The sequence below is a fragment of the Coptis chinensis genome, chromosome 8 (genome assembly GCF_015680905.1).
Source record: "Coptis chinensis isolate HL-2020 chromosome 8, ASM1568090v1, whole genome shotgun sequence".
Taxonomy (NCBI): Eukaryota; Viridiplantae; Streptophyta; class Magnoliopsida; order Ranunculales; family Ranunculaceae; genus Coptis; species Coptis chinensis.
The window spans coordinates 15,201,100-15,222,994 of NC_141463.1; the positions used below are offsets into that span (position 1 = coordinate 15,201,100).

Consider the following 21,895-nt stretch of genomic DNA (forward strand, 5'->3'; position numbering starts at 1 on the left):
TTTTCCTTTTCAATGACTTGTCTTGTCTTTAGTTTTTAGTTTTTGTTTTTATGTTAAAAGCTTGTAATAGTGTTAATGGGGAACATGCTTAGTTCTTAAATAAAACTTCATCATTTCCTTAGGTAAATCAGTTTTATTTAGTATTCTTTTCTTCTTCCTCTCTCTCATTAGCATATATAACTTGAAATTTTCAAATAATCCAAGGATCATTAGCTAAAACCCTCCACGGGGAGGGTTAAGGATGCTTATGTGAGGATCAGTGTATGTTTTAGGAATCTAGACTCACTACGTAGAAGTTAGGGTTTTCTTTGACATCCCATCACAAAATGACGAGTCTGACCAAAAGTAGAGCCTGGAACTTTAGTCTAACTCGTGCACGCGACCCATTTCACGCCTGGGCTAGTCACGCGCACGAGACCTGGAGAATTCAAAATTCTATGCTTGTCCGACCGGTGGAAAATGAGACTAGGTGTTGGAATGACATTTCAGAGATGAAATATCATTTTTACTTCACATGCTAGCATGTTATGTTTAGAGATAAACATATGGTGCTAGGGATCAAGACTCGAGTTCGTTTTGGGTTTCCTATGAACCAAAAACTGGATTAGAGAAGTAGTGATTTGGAGTCCTAAGAATATGTATTAATTCTTGCATGAGTGTGATTGACCATTTTCCCATCTTCTATCTCTTTTATTATTCTCATAAACATCAAATAATTTCAACTTAATGATTGTAGGAAGTAGTTTGTAAGAAAACAACAAGGAAAAAGAAATCCATATCATTGCAAAAATTCTTCTCACTCAGTTCTCCAAAGTGTTAGATTTCAGTTTTGATTACATAGATTCTTGCCTTAGGAGTTGGAACGAAAACCCTTACCGAAAGTATACCAACTAAAACACGGGAGTAAGGAATTATGAGTTTTAGCACGTAGTAAGTAAAGTTCTAAAACATTGAATAGTGCTAATATCACTTAGACATGACTATTGAATCAAAGATAGACCGATTTGTTGAAACGACCTATTTTCCAATGTAGTTTTACTATGAACAAAGATAACAATATGATTTCGTTGTATATGTGTTAGACCAATTTGAGTGGAACGTACACATTTTATTTTTTCAAGGATGAGTCTGATGAGCACAAACCATGAGTGCAAGCCAATGTTTGTGTCTGACTTTTAGTTCAAGTAACAAGTGTTCTTCAATAAACAGATATATTCAGGCCTATTAGTGGTTTGGATGCCATAAAAAGAACACTGATAATGTTAACACTTTAATAAATAAATCACTTTCCTAGAGTGTAATGAATTTTACTCATACCCAACAAAAGCCTTCACAAGCCACATAAAACAGAGACATACAGGGCAAGGCTGGACGACGATAGACTACCTGTACCAAAGATCTTGGTACAAGATCAACTGTACTACCTTACTTATGGATGTGGTTCTTTCTGGAATTCTGGAAAGCAAAATCCCCTAATATGGGATTAGTCTCCAATGCTTGTCTTTGGTATTAGGTCACACCATTAGCCAAATACACTTACATTGTGATTGGGTGCTGTTGGTTATGGTATAAATGATGTGCTTAAAATTGTTTTGCATTTAAATTAAACTATTTGGTTGGGCTGTTTGTTGTTAGTTCATTATCTATTTTGGGAATGGTCAATTATAATTGGAGAGGAATTTCAGACTTAAGTTAGCTTGCTACTAATATTATTGTTCATCATAGTAATGCACCTCCAAATTTAAGGAGGAATTTCGAGATCAAGTAAGCCTACTACATGTATACTAAATATTATGTACACTTAGGCAGTGAAGTAATGATGGGGTAACCTTCACTTGCAGTCTTGCTAATCACACACACACACTTAGGCAGTGCATATCAGAGAGGTATCTAGAGATAGGAGCAATACTTGCAAATGCTACCCCCATAGGAATGCATCTAAATACATATATGATTCATGTTGCTACAGTAAATCCAATTTTTTTTGTTAGAACCAACTAGAGCAATTCAATCACATTGGTTGGAGCTAAAATTTCCGTATCTGTTTGTTTAGGAGACCTTGGGAGTTTACCAGGTTGTGTTTGATTCAGTTTAGACCCCAAGAAAAATGCAACTCTTAAAAGAAGTAGAGGCTGTTGGAGTCATTGTTGTGAGTGGAGTTGAAATGTTTCTCCACCAGGAAATGGGCTAGTTCAATTTTTTCACTGGACGAAAAGGTGAGCTTAGAATCTGCCTCCAAATTATTTTAAAAAGTACATAAATACTCTAGAGTTTAGATTGATACTTGATCATTAGCTAGTATTCCTAGCTCAAGTTATTAGCAATATGTGATGTGGCCGCACCATGCCAAATAATTTCTAATAATTTTCCTCGATATATGTTCATGTTCAATATTGCATTATGTGAACTAATATCTAACATAATCTTATATCTGTGTTTTGCAGCACCAAGACTTCATGCAGAAATTATTCTTGGTTCGATTTAATGAAACAAGAAAAATGTTGTTTCATATATCTTAATCATTGTAAAACTCAAGCATCGGTCCGACATCGGACCCTTAATTGAAATCGATTATTTTTATACAAAGCTTCCTTTGGTTACATTTCATTTCATGTATATTCGCAAATCATTCTTTCTACTTATATAAGAGGCGTCGGGAGCTGCCTTTTGAGCCGTTTGTGCCCTTCGTCCTCTATTTTGTTGCTTTTCTTTCCTAATGTCTAGTTTGGCCCCACCGCCCCTACAAAACCTTTTCGCCATTTTTTTTTCCTTTTGATTTCTTTAAAATGTTAGATATAATGACAGGGAAAAATATTAGTGGTGTTATTAATTATTGTCATTAGTTTTTCTTACCAATATTTGTTTTAATTAATTTTGAAACTGCTGCATGTAAAATCAACTAAAAAGAATCGCAATTAAACTACCAAGACGTTTATAACTTGGGAAATGCTAGAATGTCATGAATTAAAATCACAAAATATACACAATTTAAAACATACACAATTAGGAAAAAGAATTACAAATTAGACAATTTAAAACATACACAATTTGGAAAAAGAATTACAAATTAGAGTATGACGCTATTACTTATCACATGTTATTATATCATTTCATGGTATTTTTTGAGGATCTCACAAAGTTAGAAATCGGAAACTAGATGTAACTGCTAAACCACAAAAAAAAAAAATTAACGGAAACCGGAAACTTGATACAAATGCATTGAACTAACCTCAAAGAATAACGACTTAATGGGAAATTGGAAATCAGATGCAAATCCATTGTACTAACCTCAAAAAATAAATAGTTGGAAATCGAAAATTGGATGCAAATGCATAATTAACGAGAAATAAAAAAAATGGATGCAAATGTATTGAATTAACTTCAAAGAATAATTAACATAAAATCGGAAACTAGATGCAATTGCATTGAACTAACATAAAAGAATAATTAATGTACAGGAAATCAGAAACTAGATGCAAATGTATTGAACTAACCTTAAAAAAAAAATAATAATAAGAACGGGAAATCGAAAACTGGATGCAAATGCATTGAACTAACCTAAAAAAAAAAAAAAATTAATGGAAAATCAAAAAGTGGATGCAAATGTACTAAAATAACATCAAAGAAGAATAATTAACGAGAAGTTGATAACTTGATGGAAATGCATTGAACTAAACTTAAAGAGTAATAATTAATGAGAAATCAGAAATCGGATACAAATGCATTGAACTAACCTTAAAGAATAATTAACTGAAAGTCAGAAACTAGATGCAAATAGATTGAACTATCTAACCTCAAAGAATAATTAACGAGAAATCGAAAACTGGATTTGCAAATGCATTGAACCAACCTCAAAAAATAATTAACGGGAAATCAAAAACTGGATTTGCAAATGCATTGGACCAAACTTAAAAAATATTAACGGAAAATTAGAAACTGGATGCAAATGCATTGAACTAACCTCAAAAAATAATTAACATGAAATTGAAAACTGGATGGAAATGCATTGAATTAGTCTCAAAACATAGTTGTATTGGGAATGTTTCGACAAGTATAGTTTTACAGTTAAAATTTAGTTTATCATATCTATTTTCGTATGATTGAGAATGACTTGATATTCAAGTAGCTTCAATATGATATTTGTTTCATTGGGCATTCTTACAGAACTTTAATCAAACTTCTCTTATTAAACAACTATTAAACAACAAAAAGAAGTCGAAATGTTTTATCAAGGGTGATCTCTTTCTTTTTTATTGAGAGTGGGATTTTAATGTTGTAAAAAATTTAGATGAGTGATTAATATAATATTTATATTTTATAACTCTGCATGCATAGTGAAAAATATTTTTCAAAATAATTTAATATAACGGCACCGTTCGTAGAATGGATTCTAAAACTAGTGATTATGGATAGTCAAATCAATGGGGCTCGTCCCCTTTCATGCCGATGTCTTAAAATGTAGCCCAAGTAAGGTGGAAGATTGGACATCAAATTATCTGGGCTTGGCAAGATCTAGCGCGCCCAAATAAGCATTTGGCATCAAATTCCATTTTTTCATGGTAAAGTCACGTGGACGAACTAATTTCTGTTCCAAAATTTAGAAAATACGCATTCATCAAAATCTTTTACAAGGAGTCTTTATGTGATCAAAGTAACAAAATGTTGGTTATTTTAAATTGAGTGTTATCATATTGGGCTTGGGCGTGGGCTCTTGATACTTTCTTTTCGCATAACCAATGAATATTACCAATCTTCTATAAAAACCAGGCTATGCAGCAGTCCAAGACACACCAGTTTTTCGCATTTTTTCTCCTTAAGAAAAACTTCCCGCACTTATAATGGCAGTATACTATCAGTTCTAGTTTTCTCTTTCGGTTTTGATTTTTTTGTTGTGCAGTGATCATCAAGACGCTTACAGAGGCTATTGTATCCTGGAGGTTCCGTGTATGTCTGCACCAGGAGGAACATACTCGCAATATCTTAAAGAGAGTGACCTAGTCCGCGCCTCAGTTTCCAGTTTTCATTGTTGTTCTTGTGTTTTCTTGCCGACTGTTTTCCAACACAAACTCTCCTATCCATATAATGATTTTGTGTTATTTGTGTGTATGTGACGTACATCTGAGCCCAGAAATAACTTAAATTATAATATGAACTAATATTTCAAAAACTTAAGACCAGCATGACTTTCTCAAAAGCAGGCTTCTTCATTTATTTCATCAGGATACAAAACACTTGAAACTGATTATTTAAGGGTGATGAAAAGAACTTACAAAGTAATAACTATTTAGTTTACTTGGCGAAACAGAAAGGACTATTTGATGTACATTAGTGTACGCTTTCTACAGTGTTAATCTTTATAGGGGATAACCATAATAACCTCGCTATGCTTTTATAACTTAGCTAAAACAAATAATGAAAAACTACTTAGATGTTAGAATTGAAGTGACTCTTTGCTATGGAACAAAATTTTGAGCCTAACAGGCTTTGTCTATGGCTTCACATTGTCTTTGTCCGTAGGTATATAGTTGTTGATTGGAGGCATTCTCTTACAGTTTCCATTCCCAGTGTAATCCATATGCATCAAATTGACAATATCAATGGTTTCCTCTAGGAGCTTTCTGTATTCAGTAGTTTCATGCAATGCTTCATCAGAGCGTGAGACCGATTTTCCCGGTTGCGAGCTGCCACTATGATAAATGGCAGATTTTTGTGACTTGAGATTGTTCCTGATCGAGAGATCAACTGGTTCATTATGAAGACTTTTCTTTGTGGCTAATTTGTGATCGTTCTGTGATTAAGAAAATTGTTAGTAATGTAGATTGGCTGAATCTATTCAGCAACAAAATGAGCAATAATTGCCCTGAAAACATGTATTGTATGTATACCGTATATGGAGCACGCCAGAGAGAGAGAGAAAGAGAGATGCCTACTTGGTCATTCATCATCTTCTTATGTGATCCTCCTCTGAGTACTCTGTTTGAAGTATAAATCGTATCCCTTGCATTCAAGCATGTCCAAATATTCAAATTGATCCTTGAAACCATCTAGCTTCAGCCTAGCTAATTAGTTTCTTTTTAGTATATGAAGCATCACATTGCAGATTCCATATAACTAATGTTCGTATCAAATATCAAATCTGGCTAAACAGTGTATACACATACACACTAATTAAGAAAAATATAAATACATAATATAGCAATTTGATACTAATAAACAAAATTAATTGGACATGGTCATCAAAAAACTTTTCTATAAGCATAGAATCTCTGTTAACATACATACATACACATATAAGGTATTTCACTCAGCTAGTCAAAACAGCCTAAGCTGATTCTTATCTTTTCATCAATTGTGCGTTGGTGGGTGCTGTTTTACACTTTTACCATATGATAGTCAACACACAAAACTATAAAACTAATCCGTTTGATCTGCTTCAGTGGTAGAAGTGTCTAAATATGAATCAATTTGCATTTTACATTTAATACCCCCAGCCGTTCATGGTCATCACATGATTTTCCAACAGAATGGTTTGCACCTGAAGTCTTTGAAGTTACTCCATTTAGCACTGCATCTTTGATTATTATTTCTTTTTGTCAACGCAACATCCATCACCATTTTCCTTCCACCAAGCTTTTTGTTTCTTGAGATTGTAAGAGCTGGAACACCATCCAAAAGCTCCTGAACCACCAATAAGAGTTCAAGAAGATAATTTTTTTTTTAGTACTCAATTTTAGCATGATAATAACAATTAATAAACCTATATAGACTAGGGTATGTAGTGTTTGTCGTGAGTGTTGAATGCAGGGGATTGAATGAATGAGAGGGTGGCCAAAAATGATGCTGTATCAAACTTTCTTTTTGCAATCAACATATAGCAGAAGTGCAGAATAACACTTATAAAGTTATAATACACTTGGCCTAAACATTGATTGGCGCACAAATCAGCAACCAGAACTTGGAATCAGCATTTTAATTTCAATATAGTTTAGGTGATATTTATATACTGAAATAGCACTTTAATAATTACCTGATCAGCAGACACATCATTTTCTCCATTCAGTGCAAGTCCTCCATTTACCACCATTATGGTCTCCACAGCTACAAAAGAAAGGTTAATATAAGCAAACAGTTGTAACTTTTTGTATATGCTGAACTGATATCATTTACTGCATAACAAATAATAATCAAATAGTGATCTAATTTGGTTACCTTGTTGAGTATGTGCATGAGAGTCCCCAAGGACAAGCAAAGTGAAGAGAAATCCAGCTACTAAGCTTCTAATAAAATTCATAATAAGCACCATTTTGTCTAGCTTTCTTTTTCTTTCTTGAGTATATATCTTTATGTTGAACAACAAAGAGGAGAAAAATTGAAGGCATAAGGTCAGCTTTATAGTGAGTTCAAAGTCCAAATGCAAGTCCAAGCTAGGGTTCAAACTTTTATTTTTTTTCAATATTTTAATGGCTTGTATCTTGGTTGTATAAAATCCTTGTAGAGAAACTAAAAAGAGCAGTGTTCAAACCCTGTAATGTTGAATGTGGATCTTTGGGATGGCTTAAAAATCTCATGGGAAGAGTCCATGCCATGCACGCAACGAGAACGAGGTTGGCCACGGGCCACCTACCCAAATATTGGGTTTCGATATTAATATTGTTGTTAGGGACTCAAGTTCCAATATATATGTACTCGATGTCGGTCCAAGTACTTTTTGCATTATTCTATGGATGCAAAAAGAAAATAATTTTTAAGTTACGGTTTGGATTTCAGGGTTTAAGGTTTAGCGCATTCCCATATTCTTGATTGTACGTAATTTTGATGAGTCAGTAGCACATGGTTTTGATTTATAAATGATCGAGGAGATATCTTTGTTACCGGCTTGGATTGTTATTTTAGAACCACATTCGGCATTGCTGTAGTATAAAGTGTTTTGAATTGTAGGCTTGTAGCGCTTAGATCTTCTATGATCATTCCTTCAACATTTTAACTAAAGCCATTCTAGTAAAGTTAATTTTGAAATTAAAGAAAACTTACATACAGACAGTGTAAAGGTGTTATTTAGTATGAGCTTTATAACTTGTGATTAAAGTGGAGGAAATAGAGATATTAGATTGGAAGGACCGAGTTCGTTCTGAGCGAATTACCTAAGTATCTAACTCTCACTTCTGGGGGAGAGTAGAATCAAGTCTGACGTAGTTCATGCAGGGAGTATTTATAGTTGTTGATCATGAGAATCTACACAACACTTGTGCTGATAAACACATATGTAGGGTTGAGATTGAGAAAGAGTGTGTGAATGGTGTTGGTAGAAATTATGTAATGATGGGGAGTGGTTATAGTGGTTCATATTTTGCCGTAATGGATTGTGTAATTATGACTTTGACAATGATTGCATCTAGAAGAAAGATGATGTCATTAGATGGAACGTTCTGCGTGAGAATGTATGAGTTGAGCTACTTTGGAGCGATCTCGTAGATCGTGTGCTTGAGCTGATGATGTCAGTCGTTCTGAAATCAGTTCGGAAAACGAAAGCATGAGGTCGGTATGGTATTTCTGTTATGCTGGACACGTGTCTGATATTTCTGAATGAGAATATCACTCCCTCACAGAAGACATTGGGGAAATCTGAGTTCTTTTGGTCACCTTGCGAAATCTGGTTTTGAATGTGGTAAAATTTTATCTGCAAGCTTCTTCCGTGGTTTTGAATGTGGTAAAATTTTATCTGCAAGCTTCTTCCGTGAAAAATGTCCACTAAAAAGTGGATTTTCAAGAAACGACTCGCTTGCGCAATCAAACTCAAGCTCTGTTTGATCAATCAACGTCGGAACATTAGCATTTTTACAAACTAATAAAAGGTTGGAGTGGCCTAACTTTTTTAAATTCACCTACATTAATTAGATCCATGTGGGGTTGATACTTAAATAAGGATAATTAACTGATTGCTATATGTGGTCAAACCGTCAAACCAAAGTATGAAAGCGAAATTCAGTCGTTAGTAAAATATGAATAAAGCAAGGTTTAACAGGTTTTGATCATGGAAAAGTCTTTAGCAACACACAAAATGAACCGAAAATTGTGAACACAATGACGTGGCACTCATCAGGCAGGGGGTGCGTGTGTATTTCTCAAAGAAGTACTGCAAATCAAGGTCTCTCTACTTGCCACGTCATTGTGTTCACAAATTCGGTTCAAAGTGTGTGTTGCTGTAGAAGCACTCTTTGATCATACTTACTTTGGATACTTTTAAAACAGAACCATATAGTTAATTAACGAAAATACAGGCTGGCTAGTGGCTACCTAGGGTGCAGTACTGCAGTCCAGACACAACCCAACTGGAAAATCTTTTGTTCCTTTGTATTTAACTAAACACTAGCATTTCTGTACGCTCCTCGAAGAGCGTTGAATTAAGCATAGCATTAAAAAATTAAACATCTCAACAATTTAATAGAAAAGGCTATTTCTTAAACTAAATAGGTATGGCAAAAAAATCTTAATCCCATAGGGCACTTATATTGCCACGTTAGAAGCAACCAAATTACATAGTGTTCAAAACATTCATGATTGGGTCCCATTTTCTTGTCTTTTATTGTTTCATTTATAATAGAAGACAAATATGTAATTTCAGCAATACAGTAAGAGCAATAAAAGAAACAAAAATTAATGACGTGATGAATTCACTATTACTCCCTCCGTTTTCTTTAAAGAAACTAGCAAATTGGCACGCGCGTTGCACTTGCGAAGCTAACAAAATACAACAACAAAAATAAATATTTCAATATACTTTAACATGATTATAGAAATTTTAAAAGCGCACACAAATTAGGGAGAAAAAAGAACATTATATCCGAACAAAACCAACTGAATACAGGAATTAAAATTTATAGATTTTTTTTTTTTTTTAATAAAAGCAAAAACGTAGCAGGTTAGGTCTAGAAACAATTGCAAGAAGAATACGTTCTTAAAAACTCTAAGGAACAAAATGTAAGCCAAACAAATGTTATTACATAAGCAAAACTGATAGCGAGAATGTCTAATTCTTAGTTCTTACATCGATTCTGCGTGAACATTGAATTTGCAAAAAAGTGAACGCTGAAACATATTGTAAATTGAAGCATAAAAAATCAGCATGAGTCACAATGAGGACCTGCATGCGGGCTATCTTCATCTTGAGCCTAAACACTTCATATATGTTGTCCATTTGCATTGTACACTTAAATGTTTGGTGACATGTCTAGTCTTCAAATCAAGCACATCCTATCTTGGTGCATTCCTTAGCATGGTTGCATGTAAAAGTAATTCTTTTGAATTTAGACTCAACATTGATCAATAGCTCATTCTTGTATAGTCTTCAATTGAGGGTGCTTGGCGTTTAAGTGATGTTGCTGATAGAAAAGTGGTCTGGATGAAAAACTTTTCTTCTGTGTGCAATGTTAACATGTATATTAAACCAAATTTGTCTGTAGAATCAAATTCCATTTTTAAAACAACACCATGGTCTTTGATATCTGTAAATTTACCAACTCAATATCTGGTAGCAAAAAAGAATGCAAAAGACAGGTAAAAATAATTAAATAAATAAAATATACTGCTAATAAGACATCCCATACAACAAAAGAAGAACTATTAAATACCGCATCGTTTTTATTCAGGGACATCATGCTAGCAAAAAGCACGGAATATAGACACTCAATGTTTGAGATATGATAAAGCGTTGAGATATGTTCTTCTGAGCATTCCTGCATACATATGTTTTATCAGCAAAAAACACATTGAGCAAATAAAAAGAGTACCTACTCACATCAATTTGAGATAGAGAAAAGTCCTTACAATGTTAAGAGTTCGTTTCCAAAGCATGCATATGGATGTTTAAGCCAATTTTTGATAACTCTGTACACATTTTTTTCAAGTAAATTGGGCACACCTGTTGCACTTACATCACTGAAAAAGTCATTATTGTTCGATCGATCAGTGAAAATCAAGTGATCTACAGTATATCTTTAACAATAATTGAATGAGATGAGAAATATTTGAAGGTCTGGATAGATAAGAAATTAAGAATCAAATAAACACGACTAAAAAGTGTGTATGCCTTCCCAAAATTGAGTACATCCAACAATGAGCTTCCAAATGCATGACAATTCTCAATAGCAAATGTACTTCTCTTGATGTACTTGTGAACTTAATCGGAGGCTTATATATTCAAAGGGACCTCGTTCTAACTTCAAAAGCCAAAGATATAATAGAAAAATAAGGGCCAGATTACCCATATTGAGCCCACCAGCTATGACTCGCCAAAGAGCCCTTACATCCTTTCAGCATTGAAGCCACCAACTATACCTATGTTACCTACGGTTGAGCATTTCTGTAACATAGGCCAGAGGCAATTTGACAAACCAGAAGTTTATATTACCACTTCATCTCTCCACATTGACAAACTACACACCAGTTCGTAAATGTTGTACTTATGTTCTCATAAGAAGTATATACTTTTTAACAAATTATAGAGTACAACTTTATAATGAGAGCATGGAATTATATATATACTATATAATTGCTATTATATAGAATAGTAGTGGCTATGAACTATAGTCATATAGTGTCTAATAGTTATATTGTATCCGATATCATTTATTAAGTATATAAATGCTAACTATAGTGACAAACTACAATTTCCATAAGAATGGCCACTCCACCAGGTGGGCCTTCAATAAAAATGATAGCTCTTGCTGGGACACTATCCAGTTTGAACCCGCCCCTGCATTACCGTCCATGCCTTAGTTGAAGCCCGCAAACTTCGTAAACCATTACAAGTAAAATGAAAGACAACACAGCTTGATAATCCTTTGATGCAAAAGCTTAAAAACTAAAGTCTCGGCGTGCTAATGGAATCAAATTATAAAAGCATAAAGGAAGCAAACTCCTTAGGTCAGCCACCAGACCACATACTATGAAGGGCCAATACTGAAGTATGTTTCTACAAATAGGACTAAAGTAGTAGAAAATGAAAACATACTAACTTGGTAATGCAGGTATACAGCTCTTGTACATCCCATTTTTGAACCCACAAAGTTATCCGTATACTAACGCGGTCATTTCAAATTATTACAGACCGGACTAACCACGGCAGAAATGTACCTTATAATCAACTTTTTCCCGCACCCTTCCAGTTATTTCTTCTTTGAATTCCATGCCAAGTCTCGGTTAGGTTAGTTGTATAAGAAAAGTATTGGCGGATCTTCGGAAGTATTTTAACAATGGCCTTGTTGTCGGAGCAAGAAGCATAACCTTCAGAAGACTATATTGCCTTTTCTCGAGTTCAATTTGTATTGGTTATTCTATATGTAAGGATAACTATGTTTCTTTGTTGCTTGATAAGAATCACAATATTGGCAACCGCTAGTAATCGTAGATCGTCATTTCAATCTCGGATAAATGAACCGATTGGTACATGCAAATTCTTCAGAACCGAACTTTGCAAAGGAACATATACAATCTTCGGATGAGCTTGTTGAAATGAGTCGGGGCCAATGGGAAGGCTGCCTTTGTAATTGAGATATACACCAATCCGACATGGTGAGTCTTATTGATGATTGCGGCCTGATTTCTCTCCTCTAGTCGAGTCGAGGCAGTGGAGTTTCGATGATCCAGTTTCTTAATTCCAATCGTCCTTGGTTGGCCCGCAAAGATGAGAATAGAGAACCTATCATCACTCCCACCAAGTGAGAGCAATGGGTTTTCGCGACCACGAGTCACACGTTCTACCTAACTTCGGCTAATGACCGAGATGGGCCAAATCCTTTACCACATGGAGATCCGCTTTCCAAGACCGGGCAAGGCTTGGACGAGGAAAAATTCGGTAAAAGCGAGGTTCTGCTTTGTCACCACAACCGGGATCACGCGGAGGTTGAAATCTTTTGTCGTGAAGCCGACTCATGACCATCTTCATGAAGTAAATGTTGGAAGATCTTCCTCGATATGCTCATCTTCCATTGGTATCTTCACTCACGCGGTGCCAATCAAGTGTCTTGTTACGGGGCTCCTAGGATTCATCCAATAATGTCGCATAAGATCTGTATAGATGATTCTTCCATGACAAGATTACAACATTCGTTAAGAACGGGTTGGCGGTAAAGAGGCTCAATGATACCGCACATCCGAGGCTTCTCTAATCGCATCTTGGCCACAAACAGTTGGATGGCATCAAACAGTCAGAAATCAACTCAATTTGAGTAGAGTGTTCCGGGACAAAAGAACACGTTGCAATATGCAGCTGAGCAAAAATCAAACAAAACCAACAAAGCACTAAAGTAACGAAATTATGTGTGATAAGCACATCCGTTAACTATGAAATTTTTTTCTAAAGAATGCATCGAAACATTTTGGGTCCTTTAATATATTGTTCAAGTACAAAGGCATCCAATTTGACTTCAAGCACTTCAGTTGCAAGTTTACTATATAACAAAATTTATGGGATTTGTGCAAGTGATAAGCATATGATTTCTTCTGCAAGTGAAGCATACATCTAGACTGCTTTTTTCAGTTGTAGGAAAAGGAAAACATCATTACATAGTTCAAAATACAGCCAACACAAACCTTGAGTCTGCTAAAGACCTCACCAAGCAGCAGCAACAACAGCTATTAACCCAAACAAAAGACTTATCGTATTCACCACAATGCACTGTGTGAGCATGTCATTAAGGGTTTTTAACAGGAGATAACTCTAAGACCAATAAACCTATCTAAAACTACTGTAACCAGCTTTAACAATGGCCATGGAAGTGTAATGAACTTGACCGAGGTTCAAAAGTCAGTTAATGTGGCTGCATTGCATTTAATCCGATAGGTTGTACACTTGTACCTCTCGAACCTTTTCCCAGCTAATGGCCTCTCTAACCGCTCGAATCTTTGTTTTGCATTTGTAAGAGTCCTAGCCAATTGAACCTGCAGCTGTAATGATAACCACAATTCATCATAAAAGAACTATCTGAATCTTCTTTCCCATCTCCCTACAACCCTCACAATTAAATTTCAACCATCTACACAATATGAGGCCCGAGTTGAGTGATTTCCAATTTGCTATCTCAGTTTGGATGTGAGAATAGTTGTGTATATACTCCACCAGGCATTTCGAGATAATTTACTTTGATCTCCAATATCTACTCTAAATGTTTCCCCTCTCCAGACATACCAACGGGTGGAAAACGTTGTTGTCAACAGGACAATTCATCTTCCGTTCGACCTAAAAAGCCGAAATGATAACTCCATACAACTTTTTTCTAAAAGGGCAAGACTCATCATATTAGGGGCAAAATTTTATCCCAAAACCCAATTTTAGAAACTAACAAAAAGTCATCAAGATATTTCATGCTTCTTAAAAAAATCATAAATCTTCAAATAATGATTAGAGGCCGATTAGAACTTAAACTAACCTTCCTACCAAAGTGGCGAAATAGTTGCAGATCCTCGAATGAGTAATTTCCAATCTATGAAATTTTTGAATAGGTTAAATGAAATATCTTACCTTTTGAAATAGAGATATTATTAGGGCCGCATTGTTCTTTTTTTTTTTTTTTTTTTTTTTTTTTTTTAGGAGAAAGCGAATGAGAGATTTGAGAGAGAAAAGCAATCGTAAGAAGAGAAGGCATTGATCCCAAGTATTTCAAGAGAGGCAAGAGATAATCGATTTTTTTTTACCTCTTGTTTGCAAAAAGATGGGATAATGTTAGAGATTGAGAGGGAGACGAAAAGGGAAAGGATTAGTGTATTTATGGTAATTTAAGTTTTAATTTATGACTAATAAATACAGGCGTACAATTCATATAGTCATATAGTGCGTGCATTTGGTTTTCAACCTGAATTTACACAAAACTCCTTTGTGATGGTGTTATAACTTAAGGGTATAAATGGAAATAAAAGTTGAAATGACAGAATAGTCCTTTTTAAAGGCATTGAATATTTTATTTTAATATCTAATCAAGGGTATTTAGTGGTAGATAAAAGGTTGGTCTAATTTAAAAGGTCATGTTAATTATGGTGTACTTTACTAATAGAGATTAGATGTTTTCTTGAATTCTTTCAAACAAGACAGAGTGATTAACACTGTAGGAGAACATATAGGCATATAGCTTCAGTGCTTCACATGCAGCATATTGGTTTTTGTTGGCTCTTTTTGACCTGCCCAAGATTTTGCAACTTCATTTGATTTTACTTTCATTTGCATTTTGTAACTACTAGTCTATGAGAGAGAGATCGATTTCAACATGGGTAATTGCCTGATTCCGCCATGATAATTGCACATTGTGTTCCAATCAGGCCATGTCTTTTAATTTTGACCCATTCAACGAGTTTTTGACCATTTTGCCTTTATTTGTAATACACTCTCTCTCCTCCTGCCACACTCTCTCCTATTTATACTTTTAATGTTGACATGCGCAATTATAGTTATTCGTTAGATTCTTTTAGCGATACGTATCAGCGATTTATGACCGTTGGATTTTGACTCATATAAAAAAAAAATCATGGTAGTCATTTATACAATTACACTTAGCTATTGTGGAAACCAGAAAGTAGCAATTTACTGATCTACTATCAGCAACTTTTTAGTAGTGTTTGTTGTACAGACATGAAACAACTTTTATCTCGATTTTTGTGCCAAACTCGATTTTTTTTTACAAAGCTCCAAAGCTTCATGTTTTTTTTTTTTTACTTTTTCTTGATCGTCTTCTCTTTCTCAATTTTTCTAAAAAATTTCATGGAAGACAACAACATAAATCTGATAATGGTATAGTTCTCATTGTTTATTGATATGTTTTGAACTTTGTTTTGTTGTCTTTAGTGTCGGTTTGGTTCTAGGTCTTCTAGAGTTTGTTTTACGTAGTTGTGTTTGGATTTTTTAAAGTTTCCATGGCTGTGTATACCCTTTCCATGTTGATTTTGTTCTTATTGTTACGATATTTATAGAAGTTTTACTCTCATTTATCTTTATTAGTTCTTTTAATTCCTATCTTGTCACTCACCTTTCCAATTTTCCATTTTCATTTCCCATATCTTTATATTTTTTATTGAATAACTCATCTCTCACAACCAATTAAATTTTCCATTTTTAGTAATATTTTCTCATAATTCACATGAATTAAAAAAAGAAAATTCGGGTTTTTTTTTGTTTGGTTGTGCTTATATCTTCATTAGTCATCTATAAAAATCCACTTTAGTTATATATATTTAAAAGTCATTTTAACAATAATTGGTAAACTAACCCATCATTTAGTTTAGTTACACTAGAAGTTGTACAAAAAATGATATGACGATTGTAGAATATGTGCTCCAGAAGAACTTGAAAGTGAACTTATATTTTTTTTCAATATATTTTGTGTAAAGTTTTTCTTGAATGTAATATATGAATATGGTAGTTATTTTTATATAACATCTCAACAACTAATATGATTTTTGGTACTTAACTGGTGGTGATTGGTTACTTTTTATTTATTTATTTTTTGGCACATTAAATTATCTTATAAGTTGTAATTTGTTGATCTGTGATCGAGTTACAAACTGTTGGTGGTTATTTTATTTCAATTTTTTTTTTTAAAGTTTCTCTAAGTTTTAATTTGTTGAATTTTGAGTGAGTTACATACTGAGTAATCTGTTTGTTATGTATATATGATATTTGTTGAATCCTAAGCTCGTGTTGTTTTAGTATATATTTTTTCTAATAAGTTTCTCTTGGAAGTAAACTTATATATGTCAGCTACTTTATAGGAGGTGGACATTATTACCCAACAAAATGTTGAGCAATAGTTGAAGAATGCTAACGATGGTAGTTAAAATGGGGTCACATTGCCCTACAAAATGTTGAGCAAGATGGGAACAATGCTGAAGATGGTTAGTGCCTGTACATACTTTCGTAGCTGACAATTAAGAACGTTTTGTTTACCAGACGGTCTTCTTGATCAACAATCAATTGGGACTCATCAATTGAAAGATGTGGAGATTTATGACGTCATTGAAAAGGTCACACACAGCTTGTTGACGTTCGTAAAGGTCATTGTAGGTGAGGGTTGGCCAACATGTTGTATGAGTGCAAATGAGAAAGTTATTGATACATTCTTGTACAATTACTAACTGTTCGTTACCATTTTAGATTTTCAAAGTTTTTATAGTTGGGAATCAAAGTAATGTCATTTTGTAATTTGGGAATCGAAGTAATGTCATTTCATAATTTTGAAACCGACAGGTTCACATGTAGTGACTATCAGCAACTGGTGACTATTTTAAATACAAGTTCATCTTAGAAGATATTTACTTATGAAGACTTATATTTTTCATATCACAGCTCATCTTATAGTTTTTTGGGATTTTCAAAGTTTTTATAGTGACTTTATATGTTTGAGAATCGAAGTAATGTCATTTCGTAATTTTGAAACTGACACGTTCATATGTAGTGACTATCAGCAACTGGTGACTATTTGAAATACAAGTTCCTCTTAGAAGATATTTTAATTATGAAGACTTATGTTTTTCACATCACAGTTCATCTTATAGTTTTTTGGGATTTTCAAAGTTTTTATAGTGACTTTATATGTTTGTGAATCGAAGTAATGTCATTTCGTAATTTTGAAACTGATAGGTTCACATGTAGTGACTATCAGCAACTGGTGGCTATTTGAAATACAAGTTTCTCTTAGAAGATATTTTACTTATGAAGACTTATGTTTTTCACATCACAGTTCATCTTATAGTATTTTAGGATTTTCAAAGTTTTTATAGTGACTTTATATGTTTGAGAATCGAAGTAATGTCATTTCATAATTTTGAAACTGACACGTTCATATGTAGTGACTATCAACAACTGGTGGCTATTTGAAATACAAGTTCCTCTTAGAAGATATTTTACTTATGAAGACTTATGTTTTTCACATCACAGACCATCTTATAGTTTTTTGGGATTTTCAAAGTTTTTATAGTGACTTTATATGTTTATGAATCGAAGTAATGCCATTTTGTAATTTTGAAACTGACAGGTTCACATGTAGTGACTATCAGCAACTGGTGGCTATTTGAAATATAAGTTTCTCTTAGAAGTTATTTTACTTATGAAGACTTATGAAGACCTTGTTGGTGTTTTCAGTATAGCATCAACATCTGCATTGCTTGCCTTCCTTGGTCTTCTAGTTCTAAATCCTTTCACACCCTGAACTTCTAAACTTCTACCCTTTGTTTTAGGTCATTTAACAACCTCAACCTTTGAACTTTTCATACCTCCTTTCAACCCACCATGAACAATCTCTTGAATTATTGTAGATAGGCTATAAACAAGCGCACAATTTAGACTATCAGGTTGACTTAAATATACACCCATAACTTATGTGCAAAATAGTATTATCAAATAACAAGTGAAACAAAACTTAACTTTGATAAGTTTATCCAAGATCGAGTAAAGCAAAAGTGCAACATTTAATAACACATACTGAAGTTTAGAAGTAACTGTCATTCTAAACTTTATCGTCTATCAACAATCTTAAATACCCTCTTCATCGTTGTTCCTCTGCTTCTCAGTACCATAATCACCATTGTTCCCACCCTACTAAATTACAACTTGAGCATTGTTCCCCACTTGCTGAAGATTCTCTTAGGTCATAGTAGAAAAAAGGTTATAGTCTATGTCATTGTTGATGTTCAATATTTAAAAAAAAAATCCTTATACAAACAGCCAAAAATGTTTTTGTAAAATTGACCGAAATTCGAAAATGTTGATGGTTAGTACCCTAGAATATGTGTGTACATAGATAAACTGGTTAAATGAAGAATATAGTTTGGGCGGGAAAATGTTTGCCACGTGTTAGGTACGGTAAATAATATTAATTATTTGCCAAACGGTTAAAGAAATGATAGATTTTTTACCTTTAATTGGCACGTGTCAGTAATAATATGTGTGTGCTATAAACCCGAACTATTCAGTGTCCATTTTCTGACAAAAAAAACCGCCCAAATTGAAACACTTGAAACCCTAATTTTCCGACCATTTCCAATTTTTCAAAAATGAGAAAGTTTAATTTGACGTGTGAGTACTGAATCAGTAAGAAGGATTTGGTGTTCAAAAAAAGTGATGTTGCTTTTATAATGGGTCTTAGTGTGAATGCGGTTTCTAATTCATTCTACACGGAAGATGGGAAGATCCCTTCCCAATTTCGTGCAAGGTTTTTTAAAGGAACCACGGTTTCTGAAACAGAAATATTGGATGCTAGAAAGTTGGCAAAATCAAGTGTTGGTGAAGAAAGTCAGAGTGACGTGCTTAGGTTGAGTAGGTTGTATGTACTGTTGCAGGTTGTGCTTCCAGGATCTGCTAGGACAGTTGATGGGAGGTATATTGATCTTGCTAAGAATTTAAATGCATTTGACAACTTTCCTTGGGGCACATCTCTGTTTGAAATATTGGAAGAGTCTTTGGAAGACATATATAATCATGTGAGTGTCGGGAAGGATTATTTTGCAATTTATGGTTGTTTAATTTGTTTTGTTATTTGGGCATATATTCACATCCCATCTCTTGGGGCTCGGAGAGGAGTTGATGGTAAGTTCCCAAGAATACTAGATTGGGTAGACTTGTCTTCCAGAAACATGCATCTACATACTTATAAGAAAAATATTCAGTCTCTTAAGGGGAAGGCAGCGGTGTTGGAAAGTCTAGATCTTTTTTTATGCTAGTTTATGGTGGTGGGTTCTCTAACTTCTTTTTTGTTATATATATATAACAAAAAAGAAGTTAGAGAACCCATATATAGTTGTCTAATTTGTGGCTAAGAATTGTTAACTTCAATTAAACAAGAATGTGTGGATTTGGTTATTTTATTAAAATAAGTCATGATATATTATTTCCATGCATTGTAGAAATGGGTTTTGAATACCAGGAGGTACAACACCCTTTGTATTTATCCCCACCTAATAATTTTGCAAGGTTATAAGTCTGACTTTAATGTATAGCGTGAGCATAGCCTATCTATTAGTTTTGTAGATAGGATATAGCCTATCTACAATAATTCAAGAGATTGTTCATGGTGGGTTGAAAGGTGGTATGGAAAGTTCAGAAGTTGAGGTTGTTAAATGACCTAAAACAAGGGGTAGAAGTTTAGAAGTTCAGGGTGTGAAAGGACATAGAAGAAGGAATAGAAGTTTAGAGGTTGAGGTTGTGAAAGGACCTAGAACTAGAAGGCTAAGGAAGGCAAGCAATGCAGATGTTAATGCTATACTGAAAACACCAACAAGGTATTCATAAGTCTTCATAAGTAAAATATTTTCTAAGAGAAACTTATATTTCAAAATTATGAAATGACATTACTTCGATTCACAAACATATAAAGTCACTATAAAATCTTTGAAAATCCCAAAAAACTATAAGATGAACTGTGATGTAAAAAACATAAGTCTTCATAAGTAAAATATCTTCTAAGAGGAACTTGTCTTTCAAATAATCACCAGTTGCTGATAGTCACTACATATGAACGTGTCAGTTTCAAAATTACGAAATGACATTATTTCGATTCTCAAACATATAAAGTCACTATAAAAACTTTGAAAATCCCAAAAAACTATAAGATGAGCTGTGATATGAAAAATATAAGTCTTCATAAGTAAATATCTTCTAAGATAAACTTGTATTTAAAATAGTCACCAGTTGCTGATAGTCACTACATGTGAACCTGTCGGTTTCAAAATTATGAAATGACATTACTTCGATTCCCAAACATATAAAAACTTTAAAAATCTTTACTTCGATTCCCAAATTACGAAATGACATTACTTCGATTCTCAACTATAAAAACTTTGAAAATCTAAAACGGTAACGAACAGTTAGTAATTGTACAAGAATGTATCAATAACTTTCTCATTTGCACTCATACAACATGTTGGCCAACCCTCACCTACAATGACCTTTACGAATGTCGACAAGCTGTGTGTGACCTTTTCAATGACGTCATAAATCTCCACATCTTTCAATTGATGAGTTCGAATTGATTGTTGATCAAGCGGACCGTCTGGTAAACAAAACGTTCTTAATTGTCAGCTACGAAAGTATGTACAGGCACTAACCATCTTCAGCATTGTTCCCATCTTGCTCAACATTTTGTAGGGCAATGTGACCCCATTTTAACTACCATCGTTAGCATTCTTCAACTATTGCTCAACATTTTGTTAGGTAATAATGTCCACCTCCTATAAAGTAGCTGACATATATAAGTTTACTTCCAAGAGAAACTTATTAGAAAAAATATATACTAAAACAACACGAGCTCAGGATTCAACAAATATCATATATACATAACAAACAGATTACTCAGTATGTAACTCAATAAAAAATCAACAAATTAAAACTTAGAGAAACTTTAAAAAAAAAATTGAAATAAAATAATCACCAACAGTTTGTAACTCGATCACAGATCAACAAATTACAATTTATAAGATAATTTAATGTGCCAAAAATAAATAAATAAAAAGTAACCAATCACCACCAATTCAGTACCAAAAATCATATTAGTTGTTGAGATATTATATAAAAATAACTACCATATTCATATATTACATTCAAGAAAAACTTTACACAAAATATATTGAAAAAAAATATAAGTTCACTTTCAAGTTCTTCTGGAGCACATATTCTACAATCGTCATATCATTTTTTGTACAACTTCTAGTGTAACTAAACTAAATGATGGGTTAGTTTACCAATTATTGTTAAAATGACTTTTACATATATATAACTAAAGTGGATTTTTATAGATGACTAATGAAGATATAAGCACAACCAAACAAAAAAAAACTTCAATTTTCTTTTTTTAATTCATGTGAATTATGAGAAAATATTACTAAAAATGGAAAATTTAATTGGTTGTGAGAGATGAGT

The 21,895-nt window shown here is 33.6% G+C and overlaps 1 protein-coding gene and 2 long non-coding RNA genes across 3 annotated transcripts; all 3 read right to left on the reverse strand.

Annotated features, from left to right (window-relative positions):
* Window positions 1–6,504: 6,504 nt before the first annotated feature.
* LOC147480155 (uncharacterized) lies at window positions 6,505–7,311 on the reverse strand. Its single transcript, XM_086578574.1, has 3 exons — window positions 7,210–7,311; window positions 7,028–7,098; window positions 6,505–6,678 (listed from the first exon to the last, which is right to left on the reverse strand). Exons 1-3 carry the CDS (start codon window positions 7,301–7,303, stop codon window positions 6,505–6,507), a joined length of 339 nt encoding a protein of 112 aa, XP_086434700.1. The 5' UTR covers window positions 7,304–7,311.
* A 3,242-nt stretch (window positions 7,312–10,553) lies between these two features.
* LOC147480156 (uncharacterized) lies at window positions 10,554–11,041 on the reverse strand. The gene is made up of 2 exons (XR_015207053.1): window positions 10,825–11,041; window positions 10,554–10,733 (listed from the first exon to the last, which is right to left on the reverse strand). It is a non-coding gene; the product is annotated as an uncharacterized LOC147480156 (long non-coding RNA).
* A 2,473-nt stretch (window positions 11,042–13,514) lies between these two features.
* LOC147480157 (uncharacterized) lies at window positions 13,515–14,570 on the reverse strand. The gene is made up of 2 exons (XR_015206007.1): window positions 14,427–14,570; window positions 13,515–13,944 (listed from the first exon to the last, which is right to left on the reverse strand). It is a non-coding gene; the product is annotated as an uncharacterized LOC147480157 (long non-coding RNA).
* Window positions 14,571–21,895: the final 7,325 nt, after the last annotated feature.